This window comes from Lathyrus oleraceus, chromosome 6, assembly GCF_024323335.1.
Source record: "Lathyrus oleraceus cultivar Zhongwan6 chromosome 6, CAAS_Psat_ZW6_1.0, whole genome shotgun sequence".
In the NCBI taxonomy this organism is placed as follows: Eukaryota; Viridiplantae; Streptophyta; class Magnoliopsida; order Fabales; family Fabaceae; genus Lathyrus; species Lathyrus oleraceus.
This window is the reverse complement of record NC_066584.1, coordinates 68349427-68374503: the sequence shown is the minus strand read 5'-3', so window position 1 is coordinate 68374503 and position 25077 is coordinate 68349427. Positions and strand designations below refer to the sequence as shown.

Here is a 25077-nt window from a genome sequence, read left to right as displayed (position 1 = left end):
TGTTCTATGCGTTTTATACTCCCCTATCATTTCTTCCCCTAGGCCTCATCATTGTATGAATAACGACGTGCATAACAGCTTTATAGGGATTCCATACAGTGAATAGTAGTAGGGGATCTTGTGGTACACAATTTACACGGAGAGAATCTTCACCCCGAGGATTCTTGCGAATTATTATACATACATTAATTTTAACTAGTGATTTGTTTGTAAATGGTACTCATCCGTTCCTTTCTTTTATAAGTGTCACTTTTTTGATAAATTTTTATTTCTTTTTAATTGTCACTTGTAAAGTTCTATGTGTATTAAGTGCATTTTTATCAAAACTATTATTATGGAGAGAGAAAAAGTAAAATAAATGTAATAAAAATTAAGGATATTATAGGTAAAATGATAATTATTATTTAAAAAATAATAATAATGATTAATTTTATTGATATACGTAAAAAATAAAAATGATATTTAAAAATAAATCGAGGGAGAAATTCACTTTACACTAACCTAATTTTTTATAATAAAATTCAGTAGTAATCTTTAACTAAGATAAAAAGGAGACGCATTTATATACTATAAAATAATTTTATATAAGAACGTGTATTGTGTCAAATTATATATATATATATATATATATATATATATATATATATATATATATATATATATATTATATATATATATATATATATATATATATATATATATATTTTAAAATACGGATATGACATAATTGAATCTTAGAAATATATTGAATAATGATGTAAAATTATATTTTTAATCTCTTTGAGTAACATAAATAAAATATAAATATTATATTATTGGTAATATTTGTAAAGAAATCATGAATTTGCATTGTTAACAAATGTCCTAATTCTAAAAACAAAATTCATAATTTTTTGAAAGATTTTAAATAAAAATAATAAAGGCATCTAAAACTTAGAATTTTACCCCATACTCCTCTTATATTTATTCGTTACATTTTTGTGGAAAATGTCAATTTTATTTTAATAAGTTTTTAACTAATGTATCACTTTATTCTTTATTTTTTATTTTTTGAACAATGATGTAAATTGTATCTTTAATCTCTTTGAGTAATAAAAATAAAATATGAATATTATATTATTGGTAATATTCGTAAAGAAATCATGAATTTGCATAGTTAACAAAGGTCCTAATTCTAAAACAAAATCCATAATTTTTTGGAAGATTTTAAATAGAAAACAAAATCCATAATTTTTTGGAAGATTTTAAATAGAAAACAATAAAGGCATCTAAAACTTAAAGTTTTATCCCATACTCTATTTATTCTCATACTCTTACATTTTGTGAATTCTTATATATTTCTAACTAATTTACCATTTTACTCTTTATTATTATTTTTTTAGATTTTCGAAAAATTACACCCCTAATATGTGTACAAAATAACTACTAAAATGAATTATGGTACATATTTTTTTTATAGTGATTTGTAATAAATGATCTGGTGTACATTTTTTCTTTATTTCTTATACCGATAAAAATGCGTTATGATGTTTTTAATTTTAATGTAGCAGTTCAAAATGACTTTCGATTTGGAAATAATGTGTACTCAAACTCTTTTTCTCAAGATATTAAATATTCAACTTTTCTTGTACCAAAAGACTTAATTGAAAGTTATCATAAAGTCATTTTTAAGTTTTTAAACTTGAAATTCCTCAATAAATATGCTGTAAAAACTAAATATGTGTAGATATATTTGATGCATTTTCAAATACACAAAGATTCGATACATGCGACGAGGTCATAAGATGGATTAAAGAGGTTAAAATTAGAAATAAAGTAATTTTTGTCATCACTCATTCAAATATAAAAACGGGCAAGAGAGGTAAAAGTTACAAAGTGCTATTTGGATGTGATAAAGATGGAGAATACAAGGATACAAATAGTGGAACAACACAAAATGTGACTAAGAAATATGGATGTCCATTCAAAATCAAGTCGACTCTGACGAAAAATGGATTTGGATGGAAGGTTGGTGTAAAATGTGAACTTCATAATCATGGTTAGATTAGAAGATCATTCCTTTGTTGGTAGGTTTAGCACAAATGAGAAGCAACATGTTGTTGATTTGATAAAGAGACATGTTCCACCTAAACAAATATTACTTTTCTTGCAAGAGCGAGATCTGGAGAATATCACTTGAATCACCCAAATATACAAAAATAAGAGTAAGTTACAAAAAGAGATAAGAGGTCCTAGAAGTGAGATATAATAATTGTTTAAACTTATAGAGGACGCAAGCTATGTTTACTAGAGTAGAAAAAGAGATGACTCAAAAGTTGTGAGAGATATTTGTTGGACCCATCCAGGTTCAGTATGGATGAAAGTTGTTTGGATTAGTGATGAGGTTGTGTATGATTAACGGTTGCAACAACTTGAGCAGACATGTGTACATTATAGTGAATTTATTGATTACATAAAAGACACATGATTGACTCCTCATAGATATAAATTTGTTGGAGCATAGATTAATCGAGTTTTACTTTTGAGAAACACCACGACTAATAGACATATTTATTAGTAGTATTTATTGGAAATTATAAACAATAATCGTCATGGGTATGTTCCAATATGACAAAATTGGGATTTTGAGTTCATGGCAATAAATGCATTGCAAATAGTCTCACATAAAAAGTGGAGCTAACATAGCATTTATAAAGATATTGAAACATTAAACTCACCAAAGGAGCCAAAGAGGATAAGGTTCCACATGGACATATGTGGTGGTCCCAAGCATTATGCCACATGTCACATCCGAACAACCCCTCGCCGGTGTACCTGCGACATCGGCTCCGACTCCGGGACCGGGTCCGAGGGCATGGGCGTAGAGGCGCTAGTGGCGGCTTGTAGGCGACACTTGAGCACTTAGGCACGACGCATCAGAGCAATCGGGCTATTTGCGGCGTTAATGAGGCGGCGCTCCGGCGGCCAGCCTTCGGCCGACATGCTGCAAATTAATCCTAAGTATTGCTCTAGGATTTTGGTCGTTGCTTAAGTTTGAATTTCGAATTCAAAATATACAACACTTCATGAAGTGGTGCATTGTATGATCATAGGTGGACCATTGCAACATATGGTGAAAAAGTGTTGTTTCATCAAGAGATGCAAACTTATGAAACAACACATGCATGACCTATAAATACATGTTTCTGAATTCGAAAATGACTCACTCAAAAAATCTGCACATCCTCTTAAACATTCTAGGCTGAATTATCCTGGGTATTCTTGCTTTCCAACTCTAAGACATCAAAGAGAGTGCTTGAAATACTTTTAAGGAAAATGACTTTGTTCACGATTCAACCTGGATCCATTTAATCTTCTCGAAATTTCCAACAGTCTTAAAAGTATTTACACAATGGCTTCCGACGCTGCAGTTTCAAGCATCAAGGTTATGAATCAAGATCTTGTCAAGTTGGATCATTTTTATGGAACCAACTACACCAGATGGCAATACAAGATGACATTCCTACCGACTGCCCTTAAGGTTCGCTATGTCTTAGATCCTGACTTAGCACCAATTCCTGAACCATCAGAAAATGAATCTGAAGAAGTCAAGAAAGAGCGCAAGAAACGTAAGGATGACGAATTATTATGTCGTTGACATATTCTGAATACACTGTCTGATCGTCTCTACGACCTCTATACGAATAATCCGTTTGCAACAGAAATCTGGAAAGCCCTCGAATTCAAGTTCAAGGCCGAAGAGGAAGGTACACAGAAGTTTTTAATTTCTAAGCATTTTGATTTTAAATTTATATACTGCAATCCCATTATTCCCCAAGTGAATGAGTTGCAAGTCCTTGTGAATAAAATAAAAACAGTGAAAATAGACATCCCTGAGACCTTTCAAGTCGGTGCAGTCATTGCAAAATTGCCACCTTCGTGGAAAGGCTACATAAAGAAATTGTTGCACAGTTCTGAGGACTTCTCTTTGGAGAAAATTCAGAAACATCTTAGAATCGAGGAGGAATTGAAGGAGATGGAGAAATCAGAATCTACGGTCTTTCTAAAGCCCATGCCGTGACCACCAAAAGAAAGAAGAAACATGATGACATAAAGAGTCATCTTGGACCAAAGAAGGAACATAATAAGTTCAAGAATGTTGGCGGTCATAAGGGTCCAAAAAGCGGATGTTTTGTTTGTGGAAAACCTGGACACTATGCTAGAATTGCAGGCACAACAAGTCAAAAAACAAGATCAATGCAGTTCATGCAAATGCTGACATAATTGCTACAGTGGGCGAAATTATGGCAATCAAAGGAAAAGTTCAAGGTTGGTGGTATGATACATGCACTACGGTGCACGTCTCTTATGACAAAGCTGCTTTCAAAACCTATTCTGAGACAAATGATGGACAAGAAGTGCATATGGGAATGAAGTACGATCTAAAGTTGTTGGAACCGGATCGGTCAAACTCAACTTCACCTCAGGAAAGAAAGTCACTCTCGCCAATGTACTTCATGTCTCGAACATGAATATGAATCTTATTAGTGGTGACTTATTGGGAAAACCAGACATTAAATCTGTTTATGAATCAGGCAAACTTATATTGACCAGTAATGGTGTATTTGTTGGAAAAGGATATTCCGCTGAAGGAATGATCAAACTATGTATTGTCGACAATACTATTAATGAAATTTCTACTTCCGCTTACATGCTTGAATCTATTTCTCTATGGCATAATAGACTAGCACATTCCGGTATTAGTTCTATGAAAAGACTAATTAAATCTGGATTGATTTCATGTAATATAAATGATTTCAAAAAATGTGAATTATGTGTCAAATCAAAGATGATTAAGAAACCTTTGAAAAGTGTTGAAAGAAATACAAATCTACTTGATCTTGTACACTCAGATTTGTGCGAATTCAATGGCATGCTAACCCGTGGGAGAAATAGATATTTTATTACATTCATCGACGATTCTTCTAGATACACACATGTATATCTCTTAAAGCATAAAGATGATGCTTTTAATGCCTTTAATATTTATACAACATAAGTGGAAAATCAATTAAGTAGAAGTATTAAAGTCCTTAGGAGTGATAGGGGCGGTGAATACTTTTCTACTGAATTCGATGCATTTTGTGAAGAACACGACATAATACATGAATGTTCGGCACCTCGCACACCACAACAAAATGGCATGGCCGAAAGAAAGAATCAAACATATCAAGATATGATGAATGCCATGTTGATGCATTCTGAATTACCCCTCAATTTGTGGGGTGAGGCCTTATTATCCGATTTCCATATAATTAATAGAATTCCTTTAAAGAAAACCGATATTTCTCCATATGAGGCATGGAAAGGAAGAGCACCAAATATCGATTACTTTAAAGTGTGAGGGTGTGTGGATTACTACAAAAACATGGATCCTAAAAGAACCAAGTTAGGTCCTTAAGGGATAAGATGTGCTTTTGTAGGATACGCATAAAATAGTAAAACATATAGACTCTTAAATTTAGAGACTAATGTAATTGTAGAATCCCGAGATGTAGAAGATTGGTTGCTGCCTTCCTGTCGAAGATTGCACTGCAGCGTGGGCATAACATCACTTCAGTCCTCATCTTTTGGCACCTCTTGATGAATTCCACTAGATTTTCCTCTTCTTTAGGATACGCCAGCCTTTGGTACTCCTTTCGACGACGATCTTCACCCACTTCAGCTTGGTCTCTCTGAGATACTTCCACCATATTTACCCCAACATTTCGTTCGTCAGCAATGCTTAATTCATTCATTTTCTTAATGTGTCTTTCTTCTTCGACTTCGACACCTCTTGGTTCCTTTTCTGGGAAGCAACACCAAGACATGTTCCTGGGACTATGTTTGCAACAACACTTGTTCCAACTTCTTTTGGGGTCCTCCATTATTCTGTGCAGGATTCCACTGGTCACAGGCTTCATAGGACCCTTCACAGCTTCTGTTTTGATTCTTGTGACCTCTTCACTGAAAGGTCCCATAGTGTTGACGCAGTTTGCGACATCACTTGTCTTCATTTGATCAGGATCAAGGCCTTCAGTAGCCTTGTTTTCAACAGTGAGGTCTTCAGTAACCTTCTTTTTAGTAATAGGGAGATTCTCAATTGTCTCGAATGTTTTTTCATTGTTGCTCAAAGGTACATCTCCCCAACCGGTTGGTTGGATTGTGTTGATGTCGATATGAGAGCTTGCCGGCGCATTGTATTTCACGAGATAATCGTACTTCCCACTTGGCTGTCCCAAGCAGTTCCAATTCTCTTCTTGTCGAACCATAACATCTTCAGCAGTATCGTCACAGTCCTTTTTGTCGAAACCTTCAGTAGTTTCCATCTTTTTCTGGTCGTCAAAGCCTTCAGTAACTTCAACTTCGTTCTGGTTTGCGAGATCATCAGCAATCTCAACCATGTTGATATTTGTGTCGAAACCTCCAGCAGCTTCCACAATTTCGAGATTGCCATCAGGAGCAATTTCAACCTCCACCATGTTCACCATGGATGGTTCAGCGTAATGGGCTTCGACTGGCTGCATAGGATTCGAATCAATCTTCATCTGTTGTTTTGACTTATCACCAAACTTCAGCCTTCCGTCACGGATGGCATTTTGAACGAGATCCCTGAAAAGGAAACAACGAGACATTTTATGGCCCATAAAATTATGGTATTTACAAAAACCTCTCTTTTTCTGTTGTTCCATAGGTGGTTCTTTAGCGCCTGGTGGTTTTATTAATTGACCATCTTTAACCAATAAGTCGAAAATTTCGTCATATTTGGTGATGTCGAACGTATAAGTTCTTTTGGGGAACTTATCATTGGTTTCGACTGGGTTTCCGTTCGACGGAGTTAGTACTTTACATGAATAAGGTGGGCCTTGCTTTAGTTCTGCTAAGTCAATCTCTTTTTCGTCGAAGTTACTTGGTTCATTTTCGTCGTATTCATCATCTTGGCAAACCCCTACGTAGGTCACCCTTTCTTTTTTATTCTTATTCGCTCTGAATTTCTCATCCCTTAACCTTTCGACCTGTCTCACCCTATCGGCTAATTGTGCCATATCCCTTAAATACTGTGTGTCTAGTTTCTTTCTTATAGAATAATCTAGTCCCCCTGCGGCCATTTCGACTAACTCATGTTCTGACACTGGAGTGAAACATCTAGCCTTTAGCAACCTGAACTTATTTAGATAATCATCTATTGGTTCTGAATGTTTTCTCTTAACACTGGCCAATTCTTTCAGACTTATTTTTGTTTGTCCCATGTAAAATTGTTCATGGAACAACCTTTCTAATTGGGTCCACGTATACACTGAGTTTGCAGGCAAAGATGTAAACCAAGTAAACGCGTTTTTCATCAAGGAACTAGGGAAATATTTTATTTTCAAATTTTCATTACGAGCTATTTCCCCCGCTTCGATCAGATAACGTGCCACATGTTCTATGGTGGACTCACTAGTGTCTCCTGAGAACTTGGTGAACTTAGGAACTTTCCACCTTGGTGGCAGTTCTACTTGCAGAATATATTCGACAGTGGGGAAGCGTAACTAGGCCTTTGCAATCCCATGTTCACCCCATTTTGTGCCATTATCGTTTCGACCATGGCTGCTAAATTGTTTTCGACAGGCAAGTTATTATACCGGATTCGCCGTTGCAACACAGCATCCGCGTCTTGGCCTCTCTGGATTACTATCCTTCTAGGCTCTTGTGGAACAGGGATTTCGACACGAGGCTGTTCGACCACATCCTCTTGGTTTCTGACGTTTGTCTGAGGATTGTCTAAAGGTATTTGGTTTATCGTAGGCTCTTCCTGTAACACCCCGATAAAATATGATAATTATTTAAATTAAATTTAATAATATATTTATTAATTTAATTAAATAATTGGAATATTATTGGAATTATTATTATTATTGGAATAATATAAATTGGAATAATAAGTTGGAATATATATATAAGGTCCCATTTGGTAAAAAGGGTTTGATACGTGAAAACAGAGAACACGTACGGATTGGGAGAAAAGAGAAGAAACTGAGAAAGGGAGAAGAAGAGGCTAGGGCTCAAGAGGAGGATTCACGATTGTTGAAGGTCAAAGAAGATTTGCCGGATTAACTCAGGTAAGGGGGGTTTATCGTCGTTTAATGGGTATTATGGGTTAACATGTAATGGGTAGTGATAAGCCATTGATTTGACCCTAATTGGGATGATGAATGCTGAAAAATTGAGATGAATAAGTTATGTTAAAGCTGTAATTGAATCTGTAATTGGATGAGTCTTGATTTTCCGAACGTGTAGCTTTTTACGGAATTGGAATCGGAGGTCCGGAAGTCCTCCAACGGCGGAAAATGCGGAGAATTCTGCATTCTGCTTCGTGTTAGCGCAGGAACAACTTTCTGTCTTGCGTTAACCGGTTAACCCAGGGTGTTAACCGGTTAACACTGTTATGAATTGTGAAATATTGCTGTCTGTCTTGCGTTAACCGGTTAACCCAGGGTGTTAACCGGTTAACACTGTTGTGAATTGCCAGGAAGCGTGTTCTGTGTTGCGTTAACCGGTTAACCCAGGGCGTTAACCGATTAACACCGTGTGAAAAGTGAAAAATTTATATTTAAATGTGGTGTGCATGTTTGATGTTTGGCCTATATTGGCGTATGATATAATAGGGATCATTTCCCGTTGTTTTGAGCGGTAGGGGTATTAGTAGAGCGTGCTAATACTGTGATTGATTATGTGGCATGATATGATTATGTGATAAATATGTGGATGATGTATGATTGTATGCATAATGCTGTGGATGTATCTATTATGTATGCAAGTGTGAATGGACTGTTTATGGCTTAGAGTGTGAGCATATGTCCATTGTGGATGATTGTTGGTGTTTGCATGACTAAGTGAGTTAGCTTGCATATTGTGGCCTTTATGGTGGTAGCTAATTCCCATGGTGAGGAATTAGTGATGAATTATTGTGGATTGTTGTTGATGTTTGCATGCTAGGTGATTTAGCGTGCATAGCATAGCCCTTGGGGTGGTAGCTAATTCCCATGGTGAGGAATTAGTGATGTGAGTCACTAGGTCTCAAATGAGTGGGACTAGTGAGCTTGGTAGCCGTATCTGGATTTGATCGGTGAGGTTGAACTATATGTTCACGAATAGTCGGTACCGCATGCATGGAGTCTCATTGCATAATGTATGTATTGTGTATAATATGAATGGATGTGTTCCAATATTATACGTGTGTTTTGATGTTTATGTTGAGCATGATTATGAGTATGAGTTGATGTTGCCGTTACTGAATGTGTGATATGATTAGGGTGATGAGATGTGTTCATTTACTTAGCATTACATGATATTTTATAATGCTTATTATATCGATTGAGGAACTCACCCTTACAACTATGTTTCAGGTAACGAGCAGTGATTGAGTAGAAGCTAGTGCTTGGAGTCTAGTGTAGTTCCTTAGTGGGTCATGCTCTGGTAGATGTAACATCGGGACGGGATGTTTTACTTTGTTTTCATTGTGGTTGTTGAACAGTTTTACATGTAATGTGATTACATGGTTTGCATGATTGATTTGATCTCTATCCGCTGCGTATTGTGCAATGTTTTATTTTGATAAACAAATGAGTATGACCAGTTATTTGGAAAATGGTGTGAAGTGTCAAGTGTGACACCCTTAATTGCATATTTACTCTGAATTATGTTTTGTTGTTTTAATTAAATATTGGGGTATTTTAGAAGGGTGTTACACTTCCTGGACCGCTCCCACTGGGTTCTGAACCACTTGTTCTCTGTGTCGAGTTTGAGGGACCCCAAAAAAGTCAGCAATGCGCGTCATTTGCACTGCCAACAATTTGTTTGTTTGGGTGGTGTTTTGTATTAGAGGGTTAAACACCGCCCCCATTTGTTGCGTCAACATTTGGACCATATCATGATTGCTCTCGTCCATTTGTTGTCTAATTACTTGCGCAGAGTAATTTGTTATCGCTGACAAGTAAAGTGGTTGTTGGTTTAGTCTACTCATGTTTCCGCCATATCCTGACCCTTGTAAAGGTGAAGACATATTGGCCATAGAATCAGAATACACTACCGGGGAATTGTGTAAATTTGCCATTACCGAAGTTGGCATTCCAAATGGTTGTTCCCTACCAGGCAGAGGCATGGTGAAATTCGTCACAAAAGGCCTAGAAGTATTCCCTATAGAAGGAGGCGTCCCGACAGGCATTTGTTGTGCCCTAATGGACGAACTAGGCGCATTTTGCGATATTGAAACCGCTGGTATTGACCCTGTTGACGAAGGCACAGCCTCTGACACAGGGAGTGATCCTACATTGCCTCCTGTCGAAGGGACATGGTTGGATACTGGGATGGCTTCATTTGGATTAGGATTATTTGGATTATTTGGCTGACTCACCATTTTTCTTACTCTTGTTCTTTTAGGTCTTTCTACGTCAGATACGGCTAATTTACCGCTTCTCAGTCTCATACAACGAAGAAGAAACCTTGACTAACGATTATTTAAGTCTTAGATTTATGCACTGTCCCACTGGGCATGCCAATTTGTTCGCAATTGATTTTGGCGAACAACCTCTGATTTTCCAAAACTTGTCGAATTGGGTTACTTGCAGGATCAACCACACAAATCCTAGGACATGTGCAAATCTAAATAACTTTGTAAATCTCTAGAACAACTTTTGTATCTTTCATTTGGTTCACTAAGTCTTTCATGTCGAAATATATTGATTACGAATGCTTAAATAAAAGTAAACTTAACAAGATTAAGATAAATGGTGGAATATAAATGGCGAAGCATAAAGTGTCGAAACGAAAATGCAAAAAAGATAAATGACTGGTAAATGTAAAGGAAAATTGGTAAAGAACTTTGAATTTTATAAGATAAAACTTTGAAAGAATTGGTGTTTGTTTACACGTACATGTTCCAAATATGACTCTTTTCTCTCACACACCTTTTTCTGATAACAACTATCCTATTTATATACAAACAAAATAACTGTTACTAACGAATAAATCCTAATATTGTGACACTTGGCTTTCTTCCTTTCGCCAGATGCTTCCACGCGTCTTCTGCCAAACGTCACAACTCTTTTGAATTTAAAATTTCACTTTATGTCGAAATGACGTCTCTCTCCAGACTTTGTCGAATTGTCGAAATACCATAATATCATCCATGCCTGTCAAAGACGTCTCTTCATCTGCAAACATCTTGTCGAAATGTCGAACCATCAATATGTCGAAGTTTTGAAAATACTTATCAACTAAACTGTTAATTCCATGGCGTCATTTGTCGAAAGAACCCTTTTGCATACTAATCTCATGGCGTCAAAAACGCACGTATACAGATAGCCAAGCCATTTTAGCAAGAGCATTCAGCGAAATGTACAATGGAAAGTATATGCACATATGACTTAGACATTCGTTTGTGAGGAAAATGATTAAGGACAAAATCATCTCACTTACCTATATACAAACAAGCTATAATTTGCCCGACCCATTTACTAAGCCACTGACCAAAGACTTAGTAAAAACAACCTCGAGAGACATGGGGTTGAAACTCCTTGAATAAGAGTTCCAACGACAATGACAACCCAATCTTATATTAACAAAACATTAACTTCAAGATTCAATGGGTAACAACAAGTCGTTGATTTGGATGTAAGTCATGCATTAGGAAATAATGTTGACTATTTTAAATAGAGGGTTGGGGTTTTCAAAACCTCTTAATTAAGTTCATAACCGAGGAAAAGTATCTCATGGAAAATGATACAACATGAACTTCACCTATGTGAATTTCGAGATGGTGCCGTCTCAAAGTGAGAGTTGGAGTTTCTCTCATGAAAAATTCATGAAACAGGATAGCATATGACCATAAATAAGTGCTAAGCGAGATATGTAGAGGAAGAACCTTTAAAAAGTGTGTGTAAGGTAACACCGGTCTAATCATATGGATTAATGGTTTAAAAGCATTGCTACCTAATATTCCGATTAAACTTTGTGTTATCTTCACTACGATTAAGTTTTAAATTGAAAGATACCTGACTGTATTAACACTCTTTATATCTTATTTTCTGGAATTAGTTTTGTCAGTATTATAACAAGTGGGGGATTGTTAGAAATTATAAAAAATAATTGCCATGTGTATGTTCCAATATGACAAAATTGGGTTTTTGAGTTAATGACAATAAATGCATTGCAAATAGTCTCACATAGAAAGTGGAGCAAACATTAAAAGTATTTATAAAGACATTGAAACATTAAACTCACCAAAGGAGTCAAAGAGGATAAGACGCCATATGGACATATGTGGTGGTCCCAAGCATTATGCCACATGTCACATCCGAAGAATCCCTTGCCGGTGTAGCCACCGACGACACCGACTCCGGCTCAGGGACCGGGTCCGAGGGCATGGGCGTAGAGGCGCTACTGACGGCTTGTAGGCAGCACTTGGGAACTTAGACACAACGCATCAGAGCAATCGGGCTATTCGCGACGTTAATGAGGCGGCGCTCCGGCGGCCGGTTTTCGGCCGACATGCTGCAAATTAATCCCAAGTATTGCTCCAGGATTTTGACCGTTGCTTAAGTTTGAATTTCGAATTCAAAATATACAACACTTCATGAAGTGGTGCATTGTATGATCATAAGTGAACCATTGTAACATATGGTGAAAATGTGTTGTTTCATCAAGAGATGCAAACTTATGAAACAACACATGCATGACCTATAAATACATGTTTCTGAATTCGAAAATGACTCACTCAAAAAATCTGCACATCCTCTTAAATATTCCAGACACACTTCCTTGCATTCGCGTTCTTCACCTGTCTTGTGCAGACTCGATCAAAAGGCTGAATTATCCTGGATATTCTTGATTTTCGACTCTAAGACATCAAAGAGAGTACTTGAAATACTTTTAAGAAAAATGATTTTGTTCACGATTCAACCTGGATCCATTTAATCTTCTCGAAATTTCTAACAATATTTTAACTTAGTATTTTTGTATATATTGGTGAAATTTTAATTTTTGTTTATTTTAAGGTGAAGTCTGCTCATTAGAAGCTAGATCAAATATTATGAGGCAATGAATAACACCTTAAAATTACAATTAAACTTCTTTCCAATATTTTTTTTAGGAAGTTAAGCACCTAGACACAAACAATAAAACTTCTTTCCAAAAAAGTTTTTAGGAAGTTAAGCATCAACACACAAGTCTATTTTACATTAGTCAAATAACTTACAAATCTCTCGTGTTAAAACAAATTTGCCGAGAAATTAATATTGGGTCTACTTTTCTTTAACAACATTATTTTGGTATTTTTTTCTTCTATTCATTTACATTAAACTAACTATTTTTCAAAAATAAAAATAGCATGACATGATATGACAGTTTTACCTCTAAAATAATAACATATTGCCGAGAACACCCCTTATCATACAAAACACGCGAGTTTCAACCTGCGGGATAAAATAAGACGCTTATAAAATGCATAACCGGCATTGTAAGGGTTTTGTTACCGAACAATGTCGCAAACAGTGAATCTCGTCGTCGCCAACAACGTTGGTTAGTGCTTATTTATCTCTCTTTTCCTTTCTGCTTTAAGATTTCTCTCATATAAGAAAAACCATAGCGTTGTTCAATAGTTGAAGCTACTTCAACTTCTAAAACCCCTTTCATTTCTTTGGTTTGAAATACAAATTTCCCACTAGGGTTTTACGAACCGTGTCTTCTTCAATTGGGTAAATTTTCAGTTTTATTTTCAATTGCTTGTTGCTTTCTGATAGTAAAGCCTCAAACTTTATTGACTTTAATCTCTGGGGAAATGATGTTATCCAAGTGGGTTGAAGATATACTTTTTTTTGTGTGACCAATATTTGACATTTCAATGACGTAAGTGTAACTTTGGTGTAGAATTAGTGGATGGTTGCATTCTTACTCTGGTTTAGGGTTTTAACTTTGTTTAAGATTATTTTTGAGTTTTGACTATCCAATTTGAATCTGTATGTTTTCTCAGGTGGTGGAATGCCAGAAGGCAAGTGTTTCCCGTGTTCACGTGTTTATGGAAGAACAACTGCTGTGTATTCATGCCCTATTATAGGTCGTCATAGAATTTGTTCCCATGTCAAAATCGGAGGACTAAAGTCTGGTTCTTTGGCTGCATCTATTGTTTGTGAAGCAAGGAGGGACCCGTATTTCTCAAGACAAAACAACAGGAACGAGCCATCCAGAGGAAGAAACGGGAACAATGATGGAAGAGTTCTCTTTGAGAATTTTGAAGAAGATATGTTATCCTCAAAAAATGGACCGTTGGAATCACTTTCTTCAGGAAAATTCCAGGCCGCTTCAGCCCCTGGCGCCAGAGAGAAAGAGATTGTTGAGTTATTTAAGAAGGTTCAGGCTCAGCTACGTGAGAGAGCTTCCTTGGTTAAAGAAGAAAAGAAAATTGAAGTACCCCACAGACATGTTAAAGAGAATTCTGCTGTAGATTCCCTTCTTAACGTCCTGAAGAGACACTCGGTTCAGCCAGTAAAGAAAAGCAGCGGAGAAGACGGCGGAGAAGATCGTAACTCTGACCAGTTGCAAGAAAGTAATCAATACAATGGAGTACAGAGCACTAATTCTTTTGATTCAAACAATTCTCCAAAGGATGAGTCTCGAGATGCCAATGTTGCTGCTGTGGCAAGGCCTCGGTCAGTTTTCCAAAGAAAGTCTCCTGTTCCACGCGTAAAGTATCAGCCTGTCTCCCATTATGAGGATGAGACTAATGTAGAGCCAATAGTTAGTGAAGATAATGTCAACAATCGACATCAAATAGATTTGAAACCGGAGGACGAGCCAGAGCCCGAACCAGAACCTAAGTCTGAAATTGATCTTGATACAAAGGATGAGCTGTTCTTCCCAGAACTGTCGGAGGATGATTCTCATGATGCTGAACAAACCTATAACGATGAGAGCGTGGAGGAGCAACTAGATGTTCAAACTGAGGATTTAAGTGCATTGAAGTTGTCTGAATTGAGAGCACTCGCAAAATCTCGTGGCCTAAAAGGGTACTCAAAATTGAAGAAGGTCGATCTCATAGAGCTAATAACTGAGAGCTGATTCTGATTAAAGTACAAGTTTTTCCTCCTGCTTTTAGCTTATTTTGTCTGTTCTTTCTATTGTTATTCCAATCCAAGTACCTAGGATGAAGTATTAGTAAAACATTAGAATCATTGCCTTGGAGGTTTTTAAAATTTTGTAGTTTGTGCTACCATTATGAGAAACTTTACCATAATTATTTTCAGTAACCCATCCTTGTGCCTGTATTAATGAATACAACATTAGCAAACTAGAAAATTTACCATAATTATTTTTATATTTTTGTTCTGTATCTTTTTTAGTTGTTTGGCTTCTTGAGTAGTTTTTTAAGGTGTTAGATTATAAAAATTTGATGTTTAATGAATATTAACATTGTAAAAAAAGTATATGAAGTAAAACTCAATTACACACCCATTTGAGATGTGCACCATGGTGGATGATTTTATGGAAGAAGCAATCAAATCCATGTCAATCTCTTATTGGTTTGTTGTAGTTTTATTGAGAGTTCAGTTGTTGAAGAATTGTGAAAATGTCTTAAGTTGCAAAGGATACCAAAGCGGGAGGTTGTTCTGGTTTTATTATTAGAAAACGCTAACAAGTGGCATATGTCATGAGGGTAACTTTTACAAATATTTTTATATAAATTTGTGTATTTAATATATTAAAAATTTAAATGTTTATTTTATTTTTATTTTTTTATCCTTCATTAAAATAAGTAAAATCAATTTTTAGAGTTAATTTAGTCATTTATATATTTTTATCAAATTGAATTTATATAGTTGTGTAAGTATGTTCTAACTCATTAAATTATCTTTTGTCATTGTTTCATTGGATCATTTCCATCTTAATATAACAACAATTGCATTCTAGTTGCAGTAAACTATATATCTAAAGCAATTGCATCACCCAAAAAATATGGAGAAATAGCGATGGAATTTTTGAAAAAAAATAGTTTTGATGGAGGATCCCATTTCTGTAATAGTTAACTATCAAAGACGCTTGAATTTGAATATTATGGGGTAAGACACAAGGTGGCATCACCATACCACCCATAGACTAATGGCCAAGCCTAGGTGTCAAACGGAGAGATAAAGAGAATTTTTAGAAAAAATGATATCCTCATGAAAAAGAAATTGGCATCAAAATTAGGCGAAATTCTATGGACTTATCAAACAACACAAGGCTTATTGGACACTTAAGTTCCTAAATTTTAACCAATCACTAGCTAGACAAAAAAGGAAATTACAGCGGCATAAGTTTGATGAGTTAAGAAGTCAAGCCTATGAATCATACAAATTATATGAAAAAATGGTCAAGAAATATCATGATCAACGTTTGATAAGAAAATAATTCAAACCACGAGAATTGGTCCTCATATTCAATTCTAGGCTTAAACTGTTCCACAGAAAATTGAAGTCAGAATGGTAAGGACCATTTAAAGTAAAAATAGTGAAGTCTCATTGAGTAGTAGAATTGGAAGACATAGTTTCTCAAGTAAAATGGATTGTAAATGACCATAGACTGAAACCATACCTTGATGAGAATGACAAAAAAATTAATGTCATATCCTTGGATGATCCGCAAAAGAAAACAGGGGTCAAGCTAATGACGTAAAACAAACTCTTATTGGGAGGCAACCAAATCTTTAACATGAGGTTACTTTTCATCCTTGTTTGTAAATTTATGTTATTTCTTTGTTTTTCCTAACTAAACACCGTGCACACTCAAACCAGTTTATTTGAATTTATGTTACATCAAACTGGTGAATTATGATGAATCTTGGTATCAAAAATGGCACAAGCACAACATGTTTATGATGTAGAGTGCTCGTTGGTCAAGCTCTATGTACGCCCAACGAGAAGTGCTGCACAAAATTAGCTAGGCGAAGCCATATACTAGGTGAAGACCTATACGTTTTGCTCATAATTTTGTTATCTGCGGACAGGCAAATATTTTCTGTCAGGGGTGAAATACAGAGATGATCAAAGTCAGTACCTAGTGAAAACACGTTGATATAAGTAAAAAATAATAAGCCTATCCAAGTAAGATGTGTGCAACCTTATGTTTTACATAAATAATGAGAGTGAACATGCATGCTAACTATGTAGACTTTGCATCAGTATTGCTATTACTTGATATGTTTAAAAGTCATGGATATGGTCAAGGAATTGTTTGTTATTGAGTGAAAAACTACTTAACCTAAAAAGCCTACTTTGTGAGGGTGTGAATCCTTTGACAAACTCATCTAAGCCTTAAAATGATTTTTTTTGTTCTTTTTAAAATGTTATAACCCTTAGCCGATTTAAAAGAAAGATAATATTTATAACACCTTATTTTCCCCGCGCATAAATATACAGTAAAATCAAAGTATTCTCACAATCAAATAGGATGTCCCACATTCTCTATTCAAAACATACATGCCCTGTAACATTTTATTCACACAATTAAATAGGGTGTCGTCGAATGCTCACATTCACTTAGGGTATCATTGCAGTGAAATTTCTTATAATAAAGTAAGCATTAACTAAATCATTCAAACTTTAAATTCATTTTATGGCATAAAAAAACTCATAAATGAAATCTCCTAAAAACATCGAAAAATCAAACACGGGAGTATACGTTAACTCTCTAACAAAAGATTAGACAAAAACTCGCAAACGTTTCTCGGTGTTACATAAAGCCCATAAAGATTAGACACTAACTAACAAAAGAGCACGTAAAATAAAGCACACAAATAAAAAGGAAGAAACAACCTCTCGCCATCCTCCCATTCTAAGCAGCTACTCAGTTACCTGCTTATCTGTACTCCGAAGAGGAGCACAAACCACATCAATAACAAAGGAGTGAGAAATCAAAAACAATAATAACATGCATATACTGCAAGGTAGGATAACAACACAACATTCTCTATACAATTTCATTCACAGTATATCTCATCACAATCTCACACCCAAACTCATTAATCAATCACAACTCAACAATTATGTTTATAACTTATTATGCAATGAAACTCGACTATGCAACTCTATGCATATGCGTGTGGTACTAATTTAATATTTGGTTCTTCATACGAACAAGGTTCCAAATTCTGCGAATCCCGAGCCCCTCTCTCTGAGCTCAAAGTCCCCTCTTTGAGCTTGTGATAAGCCACTAGTGTCCTCTTTGAACTAGTAGACATGCCTTTTGACACAAATCTTATGATGCATGATCATATCCTCAAATCAATGTGTTAAGATCCCTATCTGATTCTAACATAAATGCATTGATAACTTAAGTAATCTCCTCTCTCAATTACATCACACCAAAGTTACAAAATGCACATTATCAATCAACAGTACAATACACGTATGCTAATAATTCACCTCAATAGAATTATATTTCAAACATGCAACAATACAACAAACATAACTCAAAATAATCCATATGCACAATATTCTCATATTTCTTACTTATTCTTAACGCTTAATGTCTTGTCATAGAAACATATTCAAACATTTCCATAAATCATAAAACATATTCTTCAAACTCGCACAACTCGATATTTACTCGATCAAATAATTTTTAATAATCATTCTCATCAATTACTCATGTTATCATAACACATTCATCCTATGAAATTATTACCAATTGATAGTAATTCGCGTTAGCTTTCCAACACTTCGAACCGCGTCTCATTTTGAGTTATGGAATTCAAGTTATGATAAAAATAAAAACAAAAGAATTTCGTCGCCAGAGCATCTCGCTACGTGAGAACCTCCCTCACTAAGTGACGCTTCCCATGCTAAGCGACGACATACATACTTGCAAAAACCAAAATGAGATTTTCACCATTGGAAGACCTCTGGAACTCCGATTTTGATTCCGTAAAAATCCAAACGCTCAGAATTAGACATACTACGATTATCCCATGATTAAAACCCAATTTTACACATAAATTCCTTTATTTTCATGAAAATCATTGATTTACAAAACTTTCGACAATGCAACAATGGTGGAAAAACATCAAGTATAAAAATAGAAAAACCAGTTATGAAAAGTAGTAAAATTCTGATTTCTGGTAGAACTTCTTCTTCTCCACTCCAAGCCTCTTCCTCTTCTTAACCCTTTGGTCTATTTCTCTTTTCTATGGTTTCTACGTACTGACAAAATAACCTATTTATAGTTTTCTCTCATTATAATATATAGCTAGGGCAAAATAAGTCTTAATTATATTTTTCTCCCATACTAACAAAATAATTGGTCCTTCCTCCCTATCGCGGCGGGAAAATTTAAGATTAAGCTATTGATTAACTTAACTCAGAAAAGCAAGAGTCGCCACCGAACTTTATTGTTTCCAAAGGGAACGGGAAAAAGGTCGAACAAAACTTACAAAAGGTAAAACAAAAGAGAAATCTGGATACCAGGGTTGGTTATGAAAGGGGAATGTATTAGCACCCCTCACATCTATGGTACTCCATACGAACCACTTGCAAATCTGTGTTTATAAAAAAGCTGGATTATTTATTGATTGATTTTAAATTGAAAATATATTTTGTCGTATTCGAGTGAAAAACTCAGCTTACTACCCACAAGTATGAGGAAATGAGAATTTGTATAATCTTGATATGAAGAACTTTTACTTGGACTTTCTCACAAGCACGTCTAAACATTCAAGTGAAAAATGTCAATCATTTCTCATCATATTGTAGAATTATAGTGATTTGCATCACTACAAGAATAGACTAACATCCAATCTTTTCAAAAAAAGCTCTTAAAGGAAATTGCACAAAGACACAAAAAGAAGGTTGATGAGGTTTTTTTTAGAAGTTTGAAAAAAAGAGTTTAAATATGCTTAATTATTTTAGCATTTATTGAGAAAAAGATTTTCTGGATCACTTGAGAAAGTCAATGTTTATTAAGAAGATGTGTGAAGTTTTAAAACAAAAGTGAAATTCTAGTTATCAGACTTTAGATGTCACTCGGGTTGTTATGACATCCAATTCTGCACAGACAGGAATTATGCAGAACTTAAAAGTAAGTGCAGTAAATAACACAAATAATTGTTTACCCAGTTCAGTCCAACATGACCTACATCTGGGGGCTACCAAGCCAGGGAGGAAATCCACTATTAGTAGTATTAATTCAAAGCTAAACTCACCCGTTTACAACTCTTCACTTAATCCCTACCCAATGCAATTTCAATCTTACTCTAAGATCAGAGTTCCTACTCACTCCCCCTCAATCACCTCAATGATTACTACCTTTAATCAATATTAAAGACAATTTTGAAGTCACACTTCAAACAACTCTTGATTGTGCTTAACAGCTTTAATCAAGATACACAACACTCACACTTAAAAGCTTTGAGCGACACAACACTTACAACTCAATGAACACCCTATGCCAAAGCAATCATCTACGTGATAATGGCTTGGCTTACAAGATATGTCTAATACAAGACTCACAAAAATACAGCAGTGAAGTATGATGGACACACTAAATCTTCCCGCCTAAAAATCCCCAGTTCTGAATGAAGGAACGACTTCCTTTTATATTGCAGTACTTGGGCCTTTGCACTTGTATTCTCCTGAATTTAAGGTCACGCGAGTTCCCCTAAATTCGACATCTAGGTTACTAACAAATAGGCTATTTGTTAGGTTCATTAAATGTAGCTTGGTTGTTGATTTCCTGGATTTTCTCTCAGCAGTTGAATCCCTGAAGAATAGCCTGAGAAAAAGCTGAAACAGAAAACTGAACAACCTACAATATAGCATATGCTGTCAGGAATGAATGTCACGACATTCAGCTTGACATCAAGGATCATATGCTAAGTCTGTTTTTCCAGAAAACAGACTGTACAATTTTGCTGACCTGTATATGACCAAAATGACCATACTACAGTAACAACTTACATTAATAAATGTCAAATTATCCAATTTGACATTTACACATTTGGCCTTAAGTCAGTTCTGTTATCCTCTTGAAGAACAGACTAAGAAACATGCTGAAGTATAGCAGAACACCACTCTGTCTATTGTTCATATATGCTGTCAATGATGAATGTCATAACATCCAGTTTGGCATTCAGACAGTAGGCCTTATGCCAGGTCTGGTATTTCCTTGATAACCAGACTGGAAATAAATACTAAGTTCTAACAGAACACCAGCTGTTCTATTCCTTAGTATCTGCTGACAGGGATGAATGTCACAACATCCAGTTTGACATTCAATAAATCCTGTATTAGCTAATCCTGCAGTACCTACTCAAGTGTGTCATGACATCAGTCAAGACATCAGAGTACAGTTAGATATTCTAACCTACAGTGCAGTCACACATACACACCATGTCATGACATCAGTCAAGACATTAGAATCGAGCTAGTGTTTTACCATCTAATGCAGCCAATTAAACACCTACAAACTCCCCCTTTGACAAATTTTTGGCTAAAACACTTTGATCCCCATAACAGAGTTCATAGCAGCGGAATCACTCATCTAGCAGGAAATAGACCTAGCTAATACACTCAGAGTGGCAGCACACTCACACACATGGAAGTTAAATGAGACTTCACATAACAGCACACATACAAAAGTTAAATAAAAACTTCTAATTTCAGCACACATACAGAGGTACAGAAGCTAAATAAAAGCTTCAACACACATCAGCTGCAGGGGAGTGAAGTTAAATAAAAACTTCACACACACATCAGCATACAAGCAGAAGTTAAATAAAAACTTCATCACACATCAGCTGCAGGGGAGGGAAACTTGAATCTGTCATGAATATCTGTTTTAACAAAATAATCTGTTGTCCTGGGGTATCACCCTGTTACTCCCCCTTTTTGTCAAAAATGTTGCCAAAGCAACACTTGAAATTACAGATCCACAAATAATAAACAGAAATACACACAAATGACAGAATTAAAAAAAACTTTATGCCTCAGCCTCATCATCAGCCTCCTCCTCAGAACTGGCCTCCTCCTCACCCTCTGAGCTTTGCCTTGCAGCTCCATCTGTATCCTCACCAGACATCTCCAATTGAAAAATCAGCTTTTCCAAGGCGAGCTTCCTAACCTCCAGCTCTTTGCAAGTCTCTCTGAGCACAGCAATGACAACAGCCTTATCTGGATGGTTGCCAACATTGGATGTTTCTCCAGATGTCATGACAATGTCAGGAACATACTTACCCAGGAACTGTTTGTAGCTGAAGGCCAGTGGACTTTCTCTTCTTTGCACAAAGTCATTGTCTGTCAAGATGTTTGGGAATTGGTTCAACACAATGCCACAAATGAGAGACGGAAAGGCTATAGGTCCCTTCACACTGAAACTTCCAGCATATTTCATGGTCTGATCAAAGATGTAGGTGCCATAGTCCACCTTTGCCTTGGTACCAACAGCATAGATGAACTTTCCTAACATCACAGACACAGTTGACTTGTGATTAGTAGGGACCCAGTTTGCAGCTCCAACTTTGTGTAGCATGGCATATTTCACACTGAGTTGGCTGGCCACCAGCTTCCCTTTAAGAGGCCACTTCCGGACTTGATTTGCAGTGATGACTTGACAGATTCTGTTGTCAGTCACTTCAAGCTCTGGGTGCACTTCATCTGCTCTTCCCAAATACAGATTGATGACTGAGGGGGAAAAGGTCACACACTTGCCACGCACATAGACCTTTCTAAATTCTCTGGACTTCCCATCTCCACACTCCTCTGACAGATTGACTATGAACTCCTTCACCAAGGTCTCATAGCACTTTGGGAGTTGAGTCACAGTTCTCATTAGCCCTGCCTCTTTAATCAGGTCCACAATCTCCTTACACTCCAAGGCATTCTGAGCCAGTTCCCTCTCCAAGGCCAGTCTTTTGTGGTAGACATACTTCCACCTGTTCACACTAGAGGCAAAGTGGAAGGACACATTGTCAATGGGTACTTCTGGAACACTAGCAGCCAACTTGCTAGAGGTTGGCTTCTTCTTGGACAGGGATGTCGTGACATCACAAGGAACATCCGAGTCAGACTCCACCACAGCAGCCTTGGTCTTTATTTTCTTGGGCACCTCTTTGCTCCAAGATTTTGCAGGTCCATGCCCTTTTCTTTTGCGTGCACTCTCTGTCACTGCTTGCTTGGGAGAGGTTGTCTCATCGACCTCCTTGGTTGGGGACCTCTGTACCACAGACTTTTTCTCCCTCCTAGTCCTAACCCTCTTGGCTATGCTAGGAACAACTGAAGCCAAGAGTTCATTATCGGAGAACTCTTCCAGGTTGACTGTTTCAGCTCTAGGGTTGTCATCAACACCTTGAGTGACATTGACCTTCTCACCTCTCACCTTGTTTACAGGTTTATCGTTCTTAGGGACCTCTTCAGGTATTCCAGACACATTATCTCTTACCACGACTGCGGTTTCTCGACATGCAACCTCATCGGGTATGATAGTGTTCAAGGGAACGGAAACCCCAGGAACATTCTGATCACCAGACAGAATCTTAGAGACAATAGAGGCAATGACATTATGCACATACCTCGATCCTTCCTTGGATGGTTTGTCCAGAGCGATAGTTGAGGAGACTCTGGAGACCGTTTCTTTCGGTCTTCTTGCATGAGAAGATGTTGCAGCGTCAACACCAATCTCCTCCCGGTTAGGGTTGCAGGAATCCGTGCTGGGGGAATCAGACACAGTAGTGTAGGAGGTGGAATCGGATTGGTGAGCCATGCTGAATATCTCAGAGGGGAGTTGAACCGTTTCTTTGGAAGAAGGTTTGCACGAATGAGAGTTGAAGCGACGAAATGTGAAACGCTTGTTGCAAGAGTAAGGTCTATTAGTTTTTGACCACTCAGAGCACACTATTTGTTGTTTAATAATTTGACTTACTAAACAGTAGCTAACTAACTTCATTAGTTGCTATAACTTATCAGACGTATACATTCCCTCTTTGCCCTTACTATTTTTAAACTGATTAACGTACAATGTCATGACATTCTGGGTGACATTGTACTCAGTCTGCATCAGGTTCCTCCATACTGGGGTTGACCACCTGCTACCAGAGGCTAGGTATTTGGTTTCTGCAGATGACAACAGTACACCCATCTGTTTCTCCCTTGCTATCATATCATGGCCAATATGTGCCACTGGCTCAAAACCTTCAATCAGACATTTTCCACAGTTTGTCTTTTTATCTAAAGACAGATATGGGACTCCTCTCATAGTTCCCTTGGAAATGCTCTTCTTCATTCCCTTTACATGAAGTTGGTCAGGTCTTCCATGTCCCAGCTTCCCTTCCTGATCTCCCTTGGCTAAGGAGCACTTGGGAAAGTGGCCTGAGTCTTTAGGTTTCCATAGATAGCAGTTATCTTTGGATCTGTCTCCCCTCATCACTTCCTGATTGCACCCATTCAACACCACACATCCTCCCTCAGTGAATTCCACCTTGAATCCTTGGTCACATAGCTGACTTATGCTTATGAGATTTGCAGTCAGTCCTTTTACCAACATTACATTGCTTAGTATTGGAGCTTCAGGATAATCCAGTTCACCCACACCCTGTACTTCTCCTTTAGCTCCATCACCAAACGTCACACATCTGATGGTAGAGGGTTGTGGGTTCCCCAACAGGTTGCTCATCCCAGTCATATGCCTTGAGCAACCACTATCAAAGTACCAGTCGTGTCTGGTAGGTGCCCTGGGAGAAGTGTGAGCTAGTTTAGCAACACATTGTTGATTCTCATGGGAGAGATTAATCTCAGATGTCTGCTGCTTTGGTTTGACATGAGGTGTCTGATTCGCATCCCATTTTTGTTTCTTAATGGGGGCGTTGTGCTTGGACGCCTTCTTCTTAGGTCTTCCCTGAGAAGTCTGGTTTGGATAACCATGCAGCCTGTAGCAGAAGGGTTTTATGTGACCGAATCTCCCACAGTAATGACATCTCCATCTTTGAAATTTCTTCTTCTGATGTTTACTCATTCTGGTTCCCTGATGTTGAGACATCGGATGTGACTTTCGCTTGAA

General features: G+C 36.7%; 1 protein-coding gene across 1 annotated transcript; it reads left to right on the top strand.

The window, feature by feature from the left end:
• The first annotated feature begins 13341 nt into the window (after positions 1–13341).
• On the top strand, positions 13342–15370 carry LOC127091815 (rho-N domain-containing protein 1, chloroplastic). Its single transcript, XM_051030524.1, has 2 exons — positions 13342–13578; positions 14030–15370. Exons 1-2 carry the CDS (start codon positions 13539–13541, stop codon positions 15112–15114), a joined length of 1125 nt encoding a protein of 374 aa, XP_050886481.1. The 5' UTR covers positions 13342–13538; the 3' UTR covers positions 15115–15370.
• The last annotated feature ends 9707 nt before the right edge of the window (positions 15371–25077 follow it).